The 22,177-nt window shown below is 40.4% G+C and overlaps 1 protein-coding gene and 1 non-coding gene across 2 annotated transcripts; one reads left to right on the top strand and one right to left on the bottom strand.

The window, feature by feature from the left end:
* Positions 1-10,848: 10,848 nt before the first annotated feature.
* Positions 10,849-10,955, top strand: LOC133802748 (small nucleolar RNA R71). Its single transcript, XR_009877496.1, has one exon. It is a non-coding gene; the product is annotated as a small nucleolar RNA R71 (small nucleolar RNA).
* Positions 10,956-14,753: 3,798 nt separating this feature from the next.
* Positions 14,754-15,566, bottom strand: LOC133800198 (uncharacterized). Its single transcript, XM_062238150.1, has 2 exons — positions 15,243-15,566; positions 14,754-15,167 (listed from the first exon to the last, which is right to left on the bottom strand). Exons 1-2 carry the CDS (start codon positions 15,564-15,566, stop codon positions 14,754-14,756), a joined length of 738 nt encoding a protein of 245 aa, XP_062094134.1.
* Positions 15,567-22,177: the final 6,611 nt, after the last annotated feature.

Genomic DNA, 22,177 nt, shown 5'->3' with positions numbered 1-22,177 from the left:
GGAGGTTATTTGCCAATGTGGAAAACATTTACTTCTAGAGTCATGTTCCCGAAAGAGATTTTCATGAGACCATTCCTACAGTTAATGAGTGCATTTGATGTTGCGAGGAAAGGTCTACCGAGAATTATGGGAATTTTGGACTCTATACTCACTTCAGATTGAGTGTCCAAGATGAGAAAATCAACAGGGTAATATAATTTTTCAATTTGAATCAAAACGTCTTCTACTATTCTCCGAGGTTTCTTAACTGATCGATCAGCCAATTGTAGCACCACGGATGTGGGCTTGAGTTCTCCAAGACCTAATTGCAAGTATATTGAATATGGCATGAGATTTACACTTGCTCCTAAGTCTAGAAGTGCTTGACCAAATTCCTGCTCCCCAATTTGACATGAGATGGTGGGACAACCAGGATCTTTGTACTTAGGTGGTGTCTTGCAGTTAATTACCACGCAAGCTTGTTCTGCCAAGAATGCAGTTTTCTTGACATGGTGCTTTCTTTTAACAGTGCACAAATCCTTGATAACCTTGGCATAAGCCGACACTTGTTTGATCACATGCAACAATGGCAAGTTGATCTTCACTTGTGTTAAAAGGTCTAGGATTTCACCTTGATTTTCTAGTATCTTTTCCGTGGATTTCAAAGCTTGAGGAAAGGGTGCCTTTACTGGAATGTTTATTGGCACATAATTATCTGGAGCGGGCATTGACGTACTCGTTGTCTTAGTTAAAGGTGAAATCATACTTTGACCACTTCGAGTAGAGATGGCCTTAACCTCTTTGAAATTTGTATCTGCAGAGGAGGAGGTTTGTGCCATGTGTTGCCCTTTTTTATGGATTAGAGGTTGAGCGGGAACTTTCCCATTGTAACGCCCTACTTCCTTAGAGCCGTTACTAAGTGAGTTTAAAAACGTGCATTCAACTCGCTAATCGAGGTTTTAGGTCAAATAGTGTAATTAAGCCATAAACAGAGGAAAAACTTTTGAAATAACTCCATTTCATTGAAAATCATAAAAGTTTAACACTTGGGATCTTAAAATACAGTTTAGAAATATTTACAACATATAAATTGAACCAAGTCGACTAAACAACAAAATCTAGGTTTATTTACAATCATCTCCCAAAATCCACTGGCTGTGGCAGCCAGGCAGGCCAAACATGTACACGCCGCCTCATGCCTGCTACACTCATGGTTGGTTGGCTTTCTCCTTGCCCTTACCTGCACCACAGAGCATCTGTGAGCCGAAGCCCAGCAAGAAAACCCACAAACAGATAACATATGCAAAACATACACGAAGTATATAAACTGGCCATCAATAGGCTAAACACATACGGCCTAGCCGTCCTAGGCCCTTTACCAGGCCCTGGGCTCGCGGTCCACACTGTGAGGATATCCCACGTATCCTTTAGGGACTCGCCCTGGCAACTCGCACTCCATGTGCTCAACGTTGCTCCCAGCCCCTTACCGTACTCGGCCTTGCACTCAACGTGCCTAAAGCCGTTTCCGGCCCTTTGCCGTTCCCGGCCCCTGTCCACCTCAGCCTACACTGTTCCCGGCTCTTGCCGATCATTAACACAATTGCATTCATAGCATAATAAACAAGTACAGAATACTAGCAAATTCAATCAAAGGGCTACGCCCTGCAATTCAAACACATTGGGCTCAGCCCTGCATACAAGCTCTACAGGAACAAGGATTTTCTTACCTAAGTCCCGATCTCTCCGAGCACCGATATACCGAGCACAGTCCTCTAACTTGAGCCTCGTCGAAACCCTAGCCACAACACATTAACAATATCCATCCATCAAGTTCTAATCCATTAAATAACTTTGAGCCATAACTCTAACCTCTGGGACCTTGAATTCTATCAATCCGGGTGATAAAATCCATCCCGAGCCTTAACCACTGAGTTCACAAGCCTAAACACCCTTAAAAACACAAACTGGCAGTAAGAGTTGTGACCCTACCCACAAGCAGCACAGCTAGCCTCAAAACAGAGGCTAGCACCTCCCTGAAGCACACACGGGCCGCGGCACGCTTGGCCAAGCACCACGGCGCACATCAAATCTTGGCCTCCCATGGCCGCGCGCACACACGGGCCGCGGCATGCCCCTCCTAGGGTCGCGGCCCTAGCCTCCAACCCAGAAATCTTCATTATTTTTCTATGTTTTTCCTCAAACCAATTCACCCAAAACTTAACTAACAGTCCCAGATTATCACCACAAAAGTTCTAACACAGTCTCAACATCAAAACCTATCAAGAACCAGCTTCAAAACTCAACCAAGCAATCAAGAACATCCCAAACTTAGCTAACATGCAATCTCTAATAACCATCAGCAGTTCTAAACATAATCTTTATAATTAAAGCTTACCCTTGCTGGATTGAACCTCAGAACCAGCTCCCTATGCTCCAAGCTTCAAGCTCCCCTAAATCCCCAGCTGTAATTCCTTAGCTTCAAGTTGATTTCCCCAAGTTTTCCTTGCTAAGCCTTAGAGGAAGATGAAGAGAAGAAAACCAAGTGATGAGGGAAAGATATGGGTCGGTTTCTATGTGTTCTAAACTATTCCAAGTTTTGTTTTATTAGCTTCAAGGTTACCTCAAGGCTCGCAGTACCAAAACGTCCCCGAGGGAAAAATGGTAAATTTCCCCAATATTCCCTCCTAGACATTCTATCCTCAAATATATCTCCAAATATCTATTTTCACAACCTGATAACCCCATATAATAACTAATGCCCAAATTACCCCTCGACTCGCCCCGAGTCGGATTCTCAACCCTGTTGTGACTTTCTGGCTAACTGCTCCCCAGGATTGTCTCGGATCGTGCTGCACAGATAAATCACATAAATATCGCATTTATCACATTTATACCCCTAATATCCAAATGGGGCCCACATACAGATTTAAATAAACTAAACATGCATCATTATCATATATTCGCATAAATTCACATATTAACATATTAAATCATTTATTGCCCTCCAGGCACACTAATCAAGGCCCTAAGCCCTATTAGCAAATTCGGGTCGTTACAACTATCCCCTCCTTACAGAAATTTCGTCCTCGAAATTACCTGAACAACTTGGGATACCGCTCCCTTATCTCTGACTCAAGTTCCCACGTCGCCTCCTCAAACTTGCTGTTTCTCCACAACACTTTCACCAAGGCGATGGTCTTGCTCCGCAAGACTTTATCTTTCCGGTCAAGAACCTGAACCATCTTCTCCTCATAGGACAAATCCTGATGAAGCTCCAGATTCTCAAAACTTAGAACATGCGTCGAATCTGACATATACTTCCGAAGCATGGATACATGGAAAACATCATGAAGCCCTGATAAAGCTGGAGGCATCGCTAATCTGTAAGCTACGTCTCCAACCCGTTCTAGAATCTCGAAGGGGCCAACAAACCTAGGGCTCAACTTGCCCCGAACACCAAACCGTTTCACACCCCTCATGGGTGAAACCCTAAGGAACACATGGTCACCAACCTGAAATTCCATGCTCCTGCGTTTCAGGTCTGAATAACTTTTCTGTCGACTCTAGGAGGCGAGCATACGCACTCTAATCTTCTCAATCACCTCATTGGTCCTCTAAACCATTTCAGGACCCAAATATCTTTTCTCACCTGTCTCGTCCCAATGAATAGGTGATCTGCACTTTCTTCCATAAAGCATCTCGTACGGAGCCACTTCGATGGTCGCCTGGTAACTGTTGTTGTACGAGAACTCGATCAAAGGGAGATACTTACTCCACGTTCCCCCAAAATCTAGCACACAGGCTCGCAACATGTCTTCCAATATCTTAATCGTCCTCTCAGACTGTCCATCCGTCTAAGGATGATAAGCGGTAATAAATCGTAACTGTGTGCCCATAGCCTTCTGCAAACTCTCCCAAAACTTGGAAGTGAAGGTGGGGTCTCTGTCGGCTACTATCGACCTCGGAGCCCCATGGAGTCGAACAATATCCTTCACATACAACTCAGCATACTGCTCCACAGTATAAGTTGCCCTAACAGGCAAAAAGTGAGCGGACTTGGTATACCTATCCACAATCACCCACACCGAGTCATGCTGTCCCACAGTCCTCGGCAAACCAACCACAAAGTCCATAGTGATATCTTCCCACTTCCATTCTGGGATCGCCAGAGGCTGCAGCGACCCTGCTGGCCTCTGATGCTCAGCCTTAACCTGCTGACAAGTTAAGCACTTGGCCACATAATCCATCACATCCCTCTTCATGCCCGACCACCAATACAAAGCTCTCAAGTCTTGCTACATCTTCGTCGTACCCGGGTGCAAAGAATAGGGAGTGGTATGCGATTCATCTAAGATCTCTCCCCGGATATCAGAATCCATCGGAACGCAAATCCAACCCTTGTACTTCAGTAACCCCATCTCTGAAATGGAAAAGTCCTTAGTCGCTCCGACTAAGACACTCTCCTTATGACTTCTCAACTGGGAATCTTTCCCCTGTGCTTCCTTGATCCTCTCAAGGAGTGTAGACTAAAGAGTGATGTTGGCCAACTGACCAACCACCAACTCTATACCTGCTCTGGTCATCTCCTCAGCTAACTTATCAGATATCTGCCTTAAACTAAACAACTGTCCTGGGCCATACCGACTCAATGCATCAGCCACTACATTAGCCTTCCCAGGATGGTATAGGATATCACAATCATAATCCTTAACCAACTCCAGCCACTGCCTCTGGCGCATATTCAGGTCCTTTTGAGTAATGAAATACTTTAGGCTCTTATGGTCGGTGTATATCTCGCACTACTCACCATAAAGATAATGTCTCCAAATATTAAGTGCAAACACCACCGCTACCCATTCCAAATCATGCGTAGGATATCTCTGCTCATATTCCTTTAACTGTCTCGATGCATAGACTATCACCTTACCAGCTTGCATCAACACGCACCCCAAACCCTGTCTGGATGCATCACAGTAAACTACAAACTTTTCATTCTCTGTTGGCAAGCTTAACACTAGCGCAGTGATCAATCGCCGCTTCAACACCTTAAAACTGTTCTCACATCTGTCCGTCCAGACATACCTTGTCTTCTTCTTTGTCAGTTCTATCAATGGCGTAGCTATTCTGGAGAACCCCTCAATAAACCGCTGATAATACCCTGCTAAACCCAGAAAGCTTCTCACTTTAGGAACATTGCTCGGTCTAGGCCAATCTCTGACCGCCTCAATCCTACTTGGGTCAACCAGAATCCCCTCCTTACTGAAAATATGGCCTAGAAATGTAACTTGTGGTAACCAGAACTCACACTTACTGAACTTAGCATATAACTTATGCTCTCTCAACCGCTGTAGAACCAACCGTAGATGCTGCTCGTGCTCTGTCTCTGACTAAGAATACACCAGGATGTCGTCGATGAATACAATTACAAACTTGTCCAGATAATCCTTGAAAACCCTATTCATCATGTCCATGAAGGCTGTTGGGGCATTGGTTAATCCAAAGGACATAACCAGGAATTCATAATGTCCATACCTCATTGGAAAGCAGTCTTTGGTATGTCCTCCTCTTTAATCCTTAACTGATGGTAACCTGATCGGAGATCTATCTTGGAAAACACTGTTCTTCCCTGTAATTGGTCAAATAAATCGTCGATCCTAGGCAGTGGATACTTGTTCTTAATGGTTAACTTGTTTAGCTCCTTGTAATCAATACACATCCTAAGGGATCCATCCTTCTTCTTAACGAACAATACTGGAGCACCCCATGGCGAGAAACTCAGTCTGATAAACCCCAAATCAAGTAACTCCTACAACTGAATCTTCAACTCCTTTAACTCCGCTGGAGCCATTCTATAAGGTGTCCTAGATACTGGCTCCGCTCCTGGTACCAACTCTATAACAAAGTCAATCTCCCGCTGCGGCAGCAACCCTGGAAAATCTGCTGGAAACAAATCCAGAAACTCACACACCAATCTAGTCTCACTCGGTCCAACCGACAACATCCTAGAGGTATCCACAACGCTCGCTAGGAATCCTATGCAACCTTCCTGCTTCAGGTCTCTAGCCCTCAATGCCGAAATCATTGGTACTCTCGGTCCACTAACTGTCCCCACAAACACAAAGGGTACCTCCCCTTCTGGTTCAAAAGTCACCATTCTGCGCTTGCAGTCAATCGTTTCCCCATACTTTGATAACCAATCCATTCCTAAAATCATATCGAAATCATCCATCTCTAACTCAATCAAATCAACAGACAGTTACCTACCATCTACCTCTACTGGCAATGCTCTAATCCACTTCCTAGAGACTACCAGTTCTCCTGTTGGCAACGAAGCCTGAAATCCCCTAGCATACACACCACTAGGTCTAAAAAGCTGGTTTATCACTCTAGCAGATACAAATGAATGGGTAGCCCTTGAATCAAACAATGAAGTATACAGAGAACTGGCACTAGAGATCTGACCTGTCACAACTGAAGGGCTAGCCTCCGCCTCTGTCTTTGTCAAAGTAAATACCCTGGGAGGAGCAAGACTGTCACTTTGCTTCTGCTCCTCCTTCTTAACTTAAGGGCAATCCCTCTTCAGATGACTAGCACTCCCACAAACAAAGCAGGCCCTGATCTTGCACTCACCCTCATGTCGTCGCCTGCACCGCGGACACACTGGAAAACTCCTCCAGTTGTCACTGCCACTCTGACGGCCAGTGGAAGCACCCCGTGCCCTCCTATCTGAACTGGGAGGAACAATGGAATCTGGGGCCTTCCTCTTCTACTCACTAGAACCACCACCCCGACTGAATCCAACAAAAGGAGGCACTGTCCTCCTGGCATCGCGCCTAACAGTGCTTTCCTTCCAGATCTGGTCTTCGGCCCTCTCAGCAGTAAGGGCCTTGTCCACTACCTGGCCATAAGTGGTAGTCTTTGGATCCAAGGTAATATTCACATCACGGGCGATCATAACGTTCAAACCCCGAACAAACCTGTCCCTTCTTGCCGTATCAGTCGGCACTAAATCTGGCGCAAACTTCGCCAGTCTGTCAAACCTTAAAGCATACTCTGTCACTGCCGACCGGTTCTGAATCAGGTTGATAAACTCATCAACCTTTGTAGCTCGAACTGCCACACTGTAATACTTCTCGTTAAATAGGTTTCTGAACTCTTCCCAAGTCATAACTGATACATCCCTTCTCTGAACCACCACATCCCACCAGATCCGGGCATCCTGTCTAAACATGTAGCTAGCACAAGCTACCCTTTCATTCCCCTGAACTCTCATAAAATCCAGAATTGAGGAAGTCATATTCATCCACTGCTCTGCCCGCAGTGGGTCTGATCCACCCTCAAAGGTGGGAGGATGTTGTTTCCTGAACCTTTCATACAAAGGTTCCCACCTGTTCTCCATAACAGGTTGAACTGGCACTAGCGCTACAACTTGCTGAACTAGCAGCCCAGTGACCTGAGGTGGGGCCTGCTGCCTCAACTGTCGCAACTCTTCCTCTATTCGCTGCAGTCTTGCCTCCATCTCGGCAAGCATCTCTTGCCAATTCCGTGGGGCAGGTGGAGGGTCCTGACCCTGGTTGTCATCCTCGGCCCTACTGCCGCGGAGTCTAGCTGACTGTCGAGGCATCTCAACAAATATGCCTGCAACCAATGACGCCGCTCATCAAGCATGATAACAACAACCAAAACCACCTCCCAAACACATCAGTCATCCACAAATAGTAACTCATATAACATATAACACACAATGGGCCATGCCCTGGCATCATGCATATGTTAACTCATTCATCATGCTCTATATAAAATAAGCAGGCAAACAGGGCATTCAAACACATATTCAAACATATTAGTCAATCATACCAACCAACCCTGAGTTGAGCTTGTCACTGACAGCGAGCGTACATGTTCGGTCAATCTCCAGAACCAATAACCTGAGCTTGCTCAGATACCAAGTTGTAACGCCCTACTTCCTTAGAGCCGTTACTAAGTGAGTTTAAAAACGTGCATTCAACTCGCTAATCGAGGTTTTAGGTCAAATAGTGTAATTAAGCCATAAACAGAGGAACAACTTTTGAAATAACTCCATTTCATTGAAAATCATAAAAGTTTAACACTTGGGATCCCGAAATACAGTTTAGAAATATTTACAACATATAAATTGAACCAAGTCGACTAAACGACAAAATCTAGGTTTATTTACAATCATCTCCCAAAATCCATTGGCTGTGGCAGCTAGACAGGCCAATCATGTACACGCCGCCTCATGCCTGCTACACTCATGGTTGGTTGGCTTTCTCCTTGCCCTTACCTACACCACAGAGCATATGTGAGCCGAAGCCCAGCAAGAAAACCCACAAACAGATAACATATGCAAAACATACAACAAGTAAATAAACTGGCCATCAATAGGCTAAACACATATGGCCTAGCCATCCCAGGCACTTTACCAGGCCCTGGGTTCACGGTCCACACCGTGAGGATATCCCAGGTATCCTTTAAGGACTCGCCCTGGCAACTCGCACTCCACATGCTAAACGCTGCTCCCGGCCCCTCGCCGTACATGGCCTTGCACTCAATGTGCCTAACGCCGTTCCCGGCCCTTTGCCGTTCCCGGCCCCTGCCGACCTCGGCCTACACCGTTCCTGGCTTTTGCCGATCATTCACATAATTGCATTCATAACATAATAAACAAGTAGAGAATACTAGCAAATTCAATCAAAGGGCTACGCCCTGCAATTCAAACACATTGGGCTCAGCCTTGCATACTAGCTCTATGGGAACAAGGGTTTTCTTACTTGAGTCCCGAGCTCTCCGAGCACCGATATCCCGAGCACAGTCCTCTAACTTGAGCCTCGCCGAAACCCTAGCCACAACACATTAACAATATCAACCCATCAAGTTCTAATCCATTAAATAACTTTGAGCCATAACTCTAACCTCCGGGACCTTGAATTCTATCAATTCGGGTGATAAAATCCATCCTGAGCCTTAACCACTGAGTTCCCAAGCCTAAACACCCTTAAAAACACAAATTGGTACTAAGAGTCGCGACCCTACCCACAAGCGCCGCGGCTAGCCTCGAAACAGAGGCTAGCACCTCCCTGAAGCACACACGGGCTGTGGCGTGCTTGGCCAAGCGCCACGGCGCGCATCGAACATCTTGGCCTCCCATGGCCGCGCGCGCACACGGGCCGCGGCATGCCCCTCCTAGGGCCGCGGCCCTAGCCTCCAACCCAGAAATCTTCATTATTTTTTTGTGTTTTTCCTCAAATCAATTCACCCAAAACTTAACTAACAGTCCCAAATTATCACCACAAAAGTTCTAACACACTCTCAACATCAAAACCTATCAAGAACCAGCTTCAAAACTCAACCAAGCAATCAAGAACATCCCAAACTTAGCTAACATGCAATCTCTAATAACCATCAGCAGTTCTAAACATAATCTTTATAATTAAAGCTTACCCTTGCTGGATTGAACCTCAGAACCAGCTCCCTATGCTCCAAGCTTCAAGCTCCCCTAAATCCCCAGCTGCAATTCCTTAGCTTCAAGTTGATTTCCCCAAGTTTTCCTTGCTAAGCCTTAGAGGAAGATGAAGAGAAGAAAACCAAGTGATGAGGGAAAGATATGGGTCGGTTTCTATGTGTTCTAAACTATTCCAAGTTTTGTTTTATTAGCTTCAAGGTTACCTCAAGGCTCGCAGTACCAAAACATCCCCGAGGGAAAAATGGTAAATTTCCCCAATATTCCCTCCTAGACATTCTATCCTCAAATATATCTCCAAATATCTATTTTCACAACCTGATAACCCCATATAATAACTAATGCCCAAATTACCCCTCGACTCGCCCCGAGTCGGATTCTCAACCCTGTTGTGACTTTCTGGCTAACCGCTCCCCAGGACTGTCTCGGATCGTGCTGCACAGATATATCACATATATATCGCATTTATCACATTTATACCCCTAATATCCAAACGGGGCCCACATACACATTTAACTCAACTAAACATGCAGCATTATCATATATTCGCATAAATTCACATATTAACATATTAAATCATTTATTGCCCTCCAGGCACACTAATCAAGGCCCTAAGCCCTATTAGCAAATTCGTGTCGTTACACTCATGCTCTTGAATCGCCAAAGTAGTGTTTAGCTTTGTCATTTGGATTTTCATGTCCTTCATTTCCTCTACCATTTGTGTGAAACAAGATTTGAGCTCTTGAGTTGAGGCTATTTGAGTTTGCGCAAGCATCAGCAAAGTATTCTCTAGAGAATTACTTGACTGCGTGATATTTTGAGGAGCAACGTATGCTTTTGGCGGTTGTTGTTGCTCAGACCTCCATTGGCTCCCAGCTGCTTGGTTTGAATCCTTCCAGCTGAAATTTGGATGGTTGCGCCAACCAGGAATGTAAGTGTTTGAGAAAGGGTTATAAGGCTTCTTGTAATCCCCTAAAGCATTGCATTGTTCCTCATTTCCTCCTCTTAACTCACCAAGAGTTGGGCACTCTTGCGGTTGATGTTCCGTCCCTCCACATATGAAGCATGGATCTCGTGTCTCTACCTTTGCAGCCATATGGATTCCTCTACCTTCTTGAGATTTGAAAGCCTCGAATTGTTGTCTTAATGATTCAATTTGGCTTTTGATGTTGTCATCTTCCTTCAATTGGTAGATTCCAGTTGATCGTGGCTTGTCCATAGGACTCGGTCCATTCCATGTATAGGACTTTTCAGCAAGATCGTCGAGGTACTTGAAAGCTTCATCAAGATCTTTTTGAAGGAATTCGCCATTGCACATCATTTGTACAAATTTTCTTTGTCCGGTTGTGAGACCGTCATAGAAATAGCTGATCAGACGCCAGCTTTCGTATCCATGATGTGGGCATTGATTTATCAAATCTCTAAACCTCTCCCAGACCTGATGGAAAGTTTCATGGTCTTTCTGGATGAAGGTAGAGATTCGCCTCTTAAGGCTGCTAGTCTTATGGGGCGGGAAATATTTGGCAAAGAATGCTTTTTTCATTTCGTCCCATGTTCCGATAGATCTAGGCCTTAAGGAATACAACCAGCTTTTTGCTTTGTCTTTGAGGGAGAAAGGAAAAAATTTCAATCTCACAATGTTGGTGACATCAGCTCGGTTGTTGAATGTAGCCACCACCTCTTCGAATTACCGTATATGCACGTACGGACTCTCATTTTCCAACCCATGAAAGGTTGGTAAGAGGTTAATAATGCCGGGTTTGAAATCGAAATTCGGCATATTGTTGGGATACATTATGCATGAAGGTGTGGCTGTACGCGTAGGATGTAAATATTCATGTAGCATTCTTGGTTGGACTTCATCTTGATGAGCCATCGTGGGTGGTTCTGGAAGTCTTGGTGAATCAGGAGTTTTTGAACGAATGGAAGAAAACGACGAACTAGGAGAGTTTTCTAAAGTTTCTACTTGTTGTCTCACAAATCTCCCTAGTGCGTCTCTGTTTCGTGGCATAAATATATTTTTTTGGTAAGTATTATAAGCGTAAATGTGTAATAATGTAATAAGTATACACCAAAAATGTTCCCAGGCCAATTGGGAAGGCTGCCAAGGTACCACTTTAGGCCCAAGAGCTTTTCTAGAATTCCCCAAGGTTCTTAGAAAAGATTGGAGGGTAACGCTAACACAGACCTTATTTAAGAACCAATTTTTCTAAGACAAAAAAAGTTTGGTTTTTACTAATTTCCACAATTACACAAATGTTCTCAATACTTTTTTTTAAAAAATTTTATGATTTAAAAATTGATATCGCCCAATAACTCCTAAGCGGTCGTAGTAGTAATCGGGCTATGTCGTATCCACAGAGAGGTAAAATACAAGTAAAAAGAAAGATTAGTAAATCAGAAATAATAAACTTTGAAATAATGTAACTTTGAACAAGAATATAAACATTAAATGAATAAAATCAAGGAATTAGAATCAGAAAGAAAATATGGAAGGCATAAGTTTCATTCATGCAAACATATATATATTTTAATAAAATTGATTCATTCTACTCAACTATAATTCTACACCATTAATTATAGTTGGAAAACATATATAATAAAGCTCACCTTAAAATATGTTCTTTAATTAAATTATACTAACTTCTAATTTTAAACACCTATCATATTATATACCTTAGAACGACAAAATACCAATGGCAGAATGCAGTAAAAAATATATAATATAACAAATATCCTAAATTAAATTAAAAGCCTAAATTACATAAGAAGAGCATGACTAAACTTATGTAAAAGACACTAACAAATTTAGAATAAAAATTAGAAGAAAATAAATTTAATTGTAACAAATATATAGAAATGAAGAACAAAATAAAGAATCAATATATTAAAAATATAATGTGAAACATGAACTTCATTCTAGCTTTTCCACAAGAGAATTTAGCCCAAAATAGGCATTGTTTTCACTCAAAGTAATGTAAAAGAAATGAAAGAAAAATAAGAACAAAAATGATTTTCTCTCTCACTATACTCTCCACACTTAATTCCACTATTTAATGATTTTTTCCCTACATTTAGTCCTTTATTTATAGTGAAAATTAGACCCAAAATGTGTATTTACGTGCATTAGGTAGTGGAGAAAGTGGCTTCAAAATTTGATGGAAAAAGGAACAAGTGGGACATGTGTCGGCCTCAGATTGGCTAAGGAAAAATGCTGCTGGTGGAGTGGGAGACAGCAAGGCGACGTGGCAGAATCTGATTGCTCAGCAGGCTGTGCGTCAAGCGGCGTGGGGACAGCTGTTGGCGCGTGGGGGCTTCGGCAGGCTGTGGTTGGGCACGTGGGGGATAGAGGCTGACGACAGGGGACAGGTGGCGTGCTCGGGTTGGACTGCGCGGCTGGAGGCGTCAGTCGTGGCAGGCATGGTCAGGCTCGGCTTGGCTCGGTCGGGCTCAGCTTGGCTCAGTTGGGCGAATGGAAAGCTGCCACGTGGCAGCGAGGGGGGGGGGGGGGGAGCAGATGTTGGCTTGGGCTTTGGCTGTTTGGGCTTAATTTTGGGCCATTCCATCTTCAAAAATGTCATTTTCTTCATGATTTCTTCAATTTTAATTCTTTCTTTCTTCTTTCTTTTTTTTTTTTTTTTTGGTAAATCAGCAAGTTCATTTATACTAAAATTGTCAAACATTACACCTAGCAGCACCTAAAATAGGCCTGAGAGAATTCATATCTATACAACCAGAGTAAAACCTTTACAAAGATTTAAACCAATCTATGTCAATACTACTAACTCTTTTAGGCATAACACCTTGAACTCTATTTTTGACATCACTTATAATATTATTTACAATTAAGTCTACCCTTCTCACCTTGAACAGCCAAAAAGCTTCATTCCTTGTTGTCCAAATATGATAAACCACTCCAGCAACAAAAGCTGCATAAACTAGCTTTCGGAACTTACTTAAATGAACACGAGAGATCCATCTCACATGGCTACTCAAATCTTCAAATGTTGCCCACCATCCTAGCTTTTCTTTTACCTTCTGAATACACCTTTTACTGAGATGGCATTTAAAGAAAAGGTGTGATATACTTTCTTCATGAACATCACAGAATAAGCAAGTAGAGTTGATCACGATATGGAAAGACAACAGTCTTTGCTTAGTTTTTAGTTTGTCAAGAAAGGCCAGCCACATGATGACACTGTGTTTGGGAATATTTAGCCTTCCCCAAACTGCAGAGCACCAATGGGTGCGGCTATAAGTAGGACATAGCAGATGATGACCCTTTTTAATGGTATACTCTTCATGTATGAATCTAGAAATATCAATGAGAGGCTTGAATCGATCCTTAACTGCTACTATTTTTTTCCAATACCAACTACTCTGTGGAGGGGCTCTATGAGCCCACCAATCTTCATTCCTAATGTATACATTATGAACCCACTTTACCCAAAGATTATCCTTTTTGGTTGCAACAACCCAAATGTATTTCCCAAGAGCTGCAATGTTCCATTGAAACAGATCTCGAAATCCAAGACCCCCTTCTCTCTTCGGCCTACAAGCAAACTCCCAAGCCACATTCCCAGCTCCAACAAAATGAGCCTGACCTTTCCATAAAAAATCTCTGCATATGGAGTTTATTCGCTTTAACACCTGTTTAGGAATGATCATAATTTGTGACCAATAAGAGTGTATAGAGATTAAAACAGAATTGATCAAGAATATTCTCCCTGCATAAGACAGATTGCGAGAGCTCCAGGTCCTAATTCGCAACACCATTTTTTCTAGTAAAACCTCACACTCCTTAGCAGAAATCCTTTTGGCACAAATTGGAATTCCCAGGTACTTGAATGGTAAAGAACCCCTGCTAAAACCAGAAGCCTCAAGAATCTTTTGCACTTCAACCTCAGTCATACCACAGCAATAAACCTCTGATTTAGCTTCATTTGGGTGAATACCTGAAGTTTGAGAGAAGAGCTTCAGCCCTTGCAACATATAGTATATTGACCTAAAATCACCATGACAAAACAGAAGAACATCATCTGCAAAACTCAAATGATTGAGTTGAAGAGCTTTACACCGTTCATGGAATTTAAAGTCCTCCTTTTGTCCTAGTTTCTTCATAATTCTAGACAAATACTCCATTCCCAAAACAAAAAGCAGCGGGGACACTGGGTCTCCCTGTCGCAGCCCTCTTCCGGCAGCAAAAAACCCATGAAGAACACCATTAAACATAAGCGAAAACTTGGGAGTTGTAGCACATTACATTACCAATTGAATGAACTTCATTGGGAATTTATAGGCAGCTAGCAATTCTTCCAAAAAAATCCCATTCTAATGTGTCATAAGCTTTCCGGAGATCAAGTTTAATCATGCAATTTGGCTTTGCATTTTTCCTCCCATAATGTCTCACTAAGTCTTGGCACATCATAATATTGTGGGCTATAAAACGCCCTTCAACGAAGCCATCTTGATTTTGTGCAATCAGAGAAGGAAGTATCAGACGAAGTCTTGAGCATATCATTTTTGTTGCTGCCTTGTAGATTACGTTGCAACAAGCGATTGGCTGATAATCACTCACAACATTCGGACACTTACTCTTAGGGACCAAAGTGAGCACTGTAGAGTTAAGCTCTTTCAAAAGACTACCCGAATGTAAGAAAGACAAAACAACATCACAAACCTCATTGTCGACAATATCCCAATTATCCTGAAAAAAATAGCTCGAGAAACCATCAAGACCAGGTGCTTTACTTCCAGGGATAGAAAAAATAGCTTACTTTACTTCATCATTCGTATAGTTAGCCATCAGCATTGAGCCTTGTTCTTCAGAGACAAGAGCACCCTCTTCTACAACTATTTGTATAACATGTCCTCTATCAGCCATTTTAGAACCCAGTAAAGTAGTATAAATCTGTAAAAAGGCTTCAGTGACCTTATCTGGCTGTTCATGCCAAGTTCCCTTCTCATCTATGATCGAATATATTCTGTTTTGAGTATGCCTGGCTCGAATACTTGCATGAAAGAAAGTTGAGTTTTCATCACCCTCTTTCAACAAATGCACTCTAGCCTTTTGGTGAAGGAAAGAACAATAAGCTTTATGAGTCATAATGTACTAGTCTCTAGCCATTTTTTCTTGCAGAATCAACTCTTTATTTAGAGGGTCTTGCTGAAGTTCCAGCTGACATTCAGCTAAAAGTTTCTTCTTCTGTAAGTCTGCCACCTGAATATCTGCAAATCCCTCTTTATTAAGCTCCTTAAGTACCGGCTTAACCTTTCGCAACTTGGAAACTAACTTATACATAGCTGTCCCATTAGTGCTGATATTCCAAGTAGTGAGAAGCTTTTGGGCAAAATCTGGAGCAGCCTTCCACATACGAAAGTATTTAAAAGGTTTCTTGCCAAAATTAGTTTCTTGATACACAGATAAAAGAGCTGGACTAAGATCAAACAAATCTTCAGTCAAAAAGTTTACCTCTGCCTCAGTATACTTATCTAACCACAATTGATTTGCTAGGACTCGGTCTATCTTTGAGTAAATACGATCATCCCCTTGCTGTTTATTATTCCATGTGAAAAAATTTCCACGAAACTTCACATCTTCTAATTGACAAACAGCAACACAATTCCGGAAAGCCTCAGATTTTTTATATTTCACACGCATTCCAATCCTTTCCTCTTTAGTAAGAATATCATTAAAATCTCCCATGACTATCCAAGGATCTTTCATTCATGCCGAAATATGCAACATATCATCCCACAAACCTTTTCGCCTCTCTTCTTCATTGAAACCGTAGACAAAAGTAACGTAAAAACTCAAAGTAGCATGCATGGGTCTCACAAGCAAATGAGTCATTTGACTAGAGCAAAATCGGACACTAACGTCAAACATAATAGAATTCCAACTAACTATTATTCTCCCACCACTATACCAAGCATTATTAGACGTGAAGCACCACCCATCAAACATGGGAAGGTACAAGGCACCCAAATGTTCCACCTTGACCTTCGTCTCAAGGAGACCAATCAATCCAACTCATTTTGAAGAAAAGAATTTCTTAACTTCAAATTGTTTCTTTGGATTATTAATCCCCCTGGCATTCCAACTTAGAATCCTATCCATTAGAAAGAGGAGGATCTCCCCCTCCCTCTGTGTTAACCTTTTCCAGCTCAACTTGAGAACTCTCTCCATTTGTATTATTCAAAACCTGAAACTGTTAGCTACTACAGTGGGTTGAGACACAGTTATAGTCCGCTTGCCACTTCTTAGCACTCTCTGAAAACCATCTTCATCAATCAAAGCCTCCTGTTGAACTTCTGAAACTGTGTTCTTCACATTGTTATCCTTTTTTATCACCCATTTTTTTTTCTGGCCAACCTTCTTCCTACACATTTCAGTAGTATGCCCAAAGCCCTTACAATGACCACAAACCACCGGCTTCCATTCAAAGTGAACATCGATTATCACCCTCTGACCAAACTCATTTATAAAAGAAATATCATACGGAAACTCCTGTGATAAAGTAACTTCAATCAATATCCGTGGATAATTTAGCCTCTCCCTGTTTTTGGTAACCTCATAAACTTTAATTGGCTTCCCTAGTTGGCTCACAATTTTGAATAAAGAATTCTTCCCCCAATACTTCAATTCAAGTCCAGAAAGGTTAATCCAAGTAGGAATTTATGCCACATCTTCTTTCCTAAAGTCTGTAACAGCATCCCATGGCTTAAGAATAACAGGCTTATTGTCAAAAAAAATATATCCACCATCAAGAACTTCATCCCTGTCTTGTACAGAATCAAACCGGATGATAAACACACCAGGAGAGAGAATTCCCACTTTATCTACTTTAGACTTCCACATTCGTTTGGCAAAACCCTCTAAAACAGAGATTGGAGGGTTAGCACCTAGTACATAGCAGACTATAGATGAGTTCCAGAATTGAACTTCATCTTCAATATCTTCCAGCTCAATCTTAACATCATCAATCACAGTCCCTTTCCCCAATTCACTTGCAAATTTTGAACTCAGATTCTGAACAATATGATCAGAACGTAATATCGGAGGAGAAGATTGCTTACCTTCTGCAATTTCTTGTGAACAAATTTGAGAAGCTTGGATAAATCGAGAGAAGGTTTTCCAAATGTCCTCCTATCGCTGTAAGTGCAGCAGAGTAGATTTCAGAGATACAATTTCTTGCTCATCTACCTGGGTATCGAGCTCATCACCGTGATAATCGTCATTCTCAAATTCAATCGGTTCCACACCCAAAAGTTCTGTCATGGATCTGGTTTTCCGAACACCATCAGAAGAAGATGGTCCTTTCTTTTTCTTCTTCTTCCCCTGAGTTTTCGCCTTCCCTTGAACCCCCTTTTCCATTGCGCCAGCCAGAAGCTGAGAGAGAAATGCTTCAGACGAAAAACCCTTCTTTCTTTCTTTTGCTTTGTGTCAAAATACATTTTATTTCCTGAAAATTAAACACAAATTAAATTAAAATTAATATTTTCAAATATAAAATATATGACAATAAATCCATGAAAATATTAATTAAAACTTGATTAATTTTACACTTTTAAGACTAATAAAATGATATTTTTGAGCACTAATCAGAACCACTTAGCTATTTCATGAGTGTTATGATTGAGAGGCTTCAAAGTTCCCTTTGTGAGTGGACGACATTGAGATTGGAAAACTGTAAGGTTTCGTGGGATATAAGTTGCATATTCATTTCGATCAAGACGGTTAAATCTTGTTTCAATGTCTTTAAAATACATTGAGCAAAAGGTCAAAGCCTCATCTGCAACATAGCCTTCGGCAATCGACCCTTCAGGGAGAGCTTTATTTCCCACGTAATTCTTCAATTTTTTCATGTACCTTTCAAAATGATACATCCACCTCATAAATACCGGGCCACCCAATATAGCTTCTTCTAGCAAATGTAATACCAAATGAATCATTATGTCAAAAAAAGCTGAAGGAAAAATCAACTCTATCTTGCATAATATTTGAATAAGATCATTTTAGGCTTCCTCCATATCTTTGACATTTAAAGTCCTCGAACATATTTGTCTGAAGAAATTGCACAATTCTGTAATAGTGGTCGATATAGATTTTGGAAGAAACTTTCGAACACCGAGAGAAAGTAATCATTGCATTATCACATGACAATCGTGTGACTTCAACCCAAGAATATTTGTATCATTCTCAGACACTTTCTTCTTTAAATTTGAACAGAAGCCATCTGGAAATCTAACTCCTTTTATAAACTGACAAAACTGTTGTCTATGCACCAGAGTTAACACATAAGGCGCGTGCGGCTTCATCAACTTCCCGTTCTCATCTTCATAAATCCACAATGATTCTCTCACACCCATCTTTTTCAAATCATGCCTTGCATTAGTGGTGTCCTTAGATTTATCATTGTCTAAGATGGTGCCAAGGAGACTATCACACACATTCTTCTCAACATGCATGACATCTATATTGTGTTTTAATTTGTTTGTACACCAATACTCAAGCTCGAAAAAGATACTTTTTTTTCCTCTAATTACCTTCATCTACACCTCTTTTATGTTTCACACCCCCAAACTGGACATGTTTCCCTGGAACTTGCGCTGCAAGAGCATTAACTTGTTATAGTATATCCTCACAAGTAAACCGTCTCAGAGGATGTCTTCTCTCAACTTCTCCATCGAACTCGGTGTCTCTTCTCATTCGATGAGTACTTGGGAAGAATCTTCTGTGACCAACATAAGATGTCTTACCGATCACTCGGATGGAAGTTGTGTCTTCATTACACGTAGGACAAGCTTTGTATCCCTGACCACTCCATCCAGACAAACTACTGCGAGCTGGAAAATCGTTCACTATCCACAAAAGGGCTGCCCGCATCTTGAACATCCTGTTGGTCGTACTATCTCTTGTGTCAACTCCGTTAACCCACAGATCCTTCAACTCATCCACCAATGGTCTCAGAAATACATCCATCTCCTTACCTGGTGATTTTGGCCCAGGAATAAGGAGGGTCAATATGAAATAATTGTCTTTCATACACAACCAAGGTGGCGGATTATAGTTTGCCAACACCACAACCCGCATGCTGTATGCAAGGTTCATGTTGCCAAATGGATTAAATCCACCAGCAGCTAAGCCCAGACGAACATTTCTGGGATCCCTTGAAAAATCAGAATGCTTGGCATCAAAGTCCTTCCACGCAGAGCCGTCCACTGGGTGTCGCATCACCCCTTCACTTTTGATTTCCCGGCGTGATGCCATATCATGTGTTTCGCTGTAATCCTTGAACTGTATAATCTTTTCAATCGAGGTGTCAAGGGAAAGTAACGCATCACCTTTTTTGGCACTTTTTTTCCTTTCGTCATTTCGGAAGTAATCCATCTACTACTTCCGCATACTGGGCATGTCTCTTTAGATGCATGCTCATTGTAAAATAAGGAGCAATCATACTGACACACATGAATGGACTCGTATCCCAACCCTAATTTTTTCAATCTCTTTTTCACCTCGTAATACGATTCGGGGATTTTGTTTTCCTTAGGAAATGCAAGCTTTAACAACTTCAACAATTCATCAAATATGTTGTTAGGCACCTTCCCTCTAACTTTTAGATGCATTAACTTTGCTAAAAAGTTTAGGGATGAAATCCAATCACATCCAGGATACAACTCTGCTTCAATCTCTTCAAATAACTCGTCATAATACTGACTCCCACCGGGATCCCTTTCTACTTCCTCAGTTTGTCGGTAAAAGGACGTCTTCCACAACGTGAATCATCTCATCGTCTTCATTCTCATCAACCACCTCATTAACAACAATTTCTTCCACCTCACCATGAAAAATCCACTTATCATAAGCTTGATGAAAACCCCTATCGAATACGTGTGCCCGAACTACATCCAAAGATTCAAATCTTTTATTATTGCATCTCACACACGGGCACCTAATTCTTCCATTAGAATCTTTATCTTCCGAAGCCATCCTCAAAAAAGCTTGCAAACCATTCCAATATTCTTGACAACCACGATTTCTCAATGTTGTCCAAGTCTTGTCAATCGTCATCTAAAGTGTTATAAGAGTGTGAGTTTTAGTAATGTGAATAGGAATGGATAACAAAGGAAATTTGTTATCATTTTTGAAATCTTATGCAATATTATAATATCTTATGTTATTTTATGATGTTTTATTAGATAATGTTATTTATAAACAAATTAATAAGTTTTCCTAAACTAATTCATTATTTATTCTTAATTTTTAAAACTTTTATTAAATATAATTATCAATTTCTATATTCATGTAATTTATAACAATTTAATATTAGATAATGTTATTCAATAAACAAATTAAATTAAATTATTTAATTTGATAATATTATATCAAAATTTTATTATTTAATTAATTAAATTAATAAAAAATAATTAAAAATAAATTATTATTTATATAATTATTTATTCATAATTTTTTTAATTTGTAATAATAATAATAATTTTACAAATGAATTATTATTTGACTTTTAGACTAATTTTTTTTTAAATAATTAGATAAATTTGATTAATCTTTATCATTCATTATTTTATTAATAATATTTTAAACTTATCATTTCTGTGCCGATATCCCTGTAATTGATGGTTGTAGTCAACAACCATCAATCACAAGTATACCGGGACAGAGAAAATAAATTAACTTCTAATTAACAACTAATTACTTTTTTTGTTCTATTTTTACAAATTATAATTATAATAATTTTAAAAATTAATTATTGTTTTATTTTTGTGAAACATGTTCAATGCAAGAGTTTTTTTTTCAGGTAGTAGGGGACAAAATCTAAAATCTTTGTGTCAATCCTCCCAAATATTAGTCTTTTTGCTAAAGTTTTTATTTCAAAAGCAAAAAGTTTTTTTTAAAAAAATAATGATGGACTTTAAACATTAACCACAAGAAATGTGACATAATTTTGTTTTCGATCTTAAAATGTGGTAAATAAAATACCAAATTAAAAAAAATGTTTTAGAAATATGTGACAATGTTTTTGTAAAGAAGCCTTCTAAATTTTCAATAATTCCAAACAAACAGAGAGCATTATCAACATTAAAAAAACTACTCCAAATAAACAGAGACTAGGAACACAAAGCCAAAACAGAGAATTGTCCACATAATGCAAAATGACAGATTCATCATTAAAAAATACTAACAAGTAACAACAATTCAGGAACAAAGTACCAAATATAAAATCTAAAATCAAAATACATCAATGACAGTAGTCCAAAATATCGATATCAACATATATCATAAAAAAATACCTCTGAAAATGATACCAAGTGTAATCCGAAAATGACAGCCGCCAAGACTAATCACAAAAGTCACCGCCAAAACCAAAGTTATTTATGCCACTGATTTCTTATTTCAAGATACATTGGGAATAAGAAAATCAGTAACTCGAAGTGCAGAACATGAACACACATATATATTCTTTAGTTTGACTCAGTACATCTCTAAATCTATTTGCTTGCCAAGGGTTCTCCTAAACTCAAAATAAATCTTTGAATAGCTTAAAACCAATTATGCTACATGACTCAAAGAATCAGAAAAATATCATCATACATATCAACAGAAATGAAAAAATCACTGCTGGTTTGGGTTCTTTTTTTATTAGTCTAACCACAATATATTTTTGATGCATGAACAATTATAATTGCCTACTAGTT

Source organism: Humulus lupulus, chromosome 9 (genome assembly GCF_963169125.1).
Source record: "Humulus lupulus chromosome 9, drHumLupu1.1, whole genome shotgun sequence".
Lineage (NCBI taxonomy): Eukaryota > Viridiplantae > Streptophyta > Magnoliopsida > Rosales > Cannabaceae > Humulus > Humulus lupulus.
The sequence above is the reverse complement of the archived record's forward strand: the minus strand, read 5'-3'. Positions and strand labels throughout refer to the sequence as shown.

What these genes read in the sequence shown, in the direction of transcription:
- LOC133800198 (XM_062238150.1), bottom strand. Translation starts at nt 15,566, where the DNA reads ATGACTCATAAAGCTTATTGTTCTTTCCTTCACCAAAAGGCTAGAGTG. An exon ending in CTAACTATACGAATGATGAA is followed by an intron (nt 15,168 to 15,242) that starts GTAAAGTAAGCT and finishes TATTTTTTTCAG; the next exon opens with GATAATTGGGATATTGTCGA.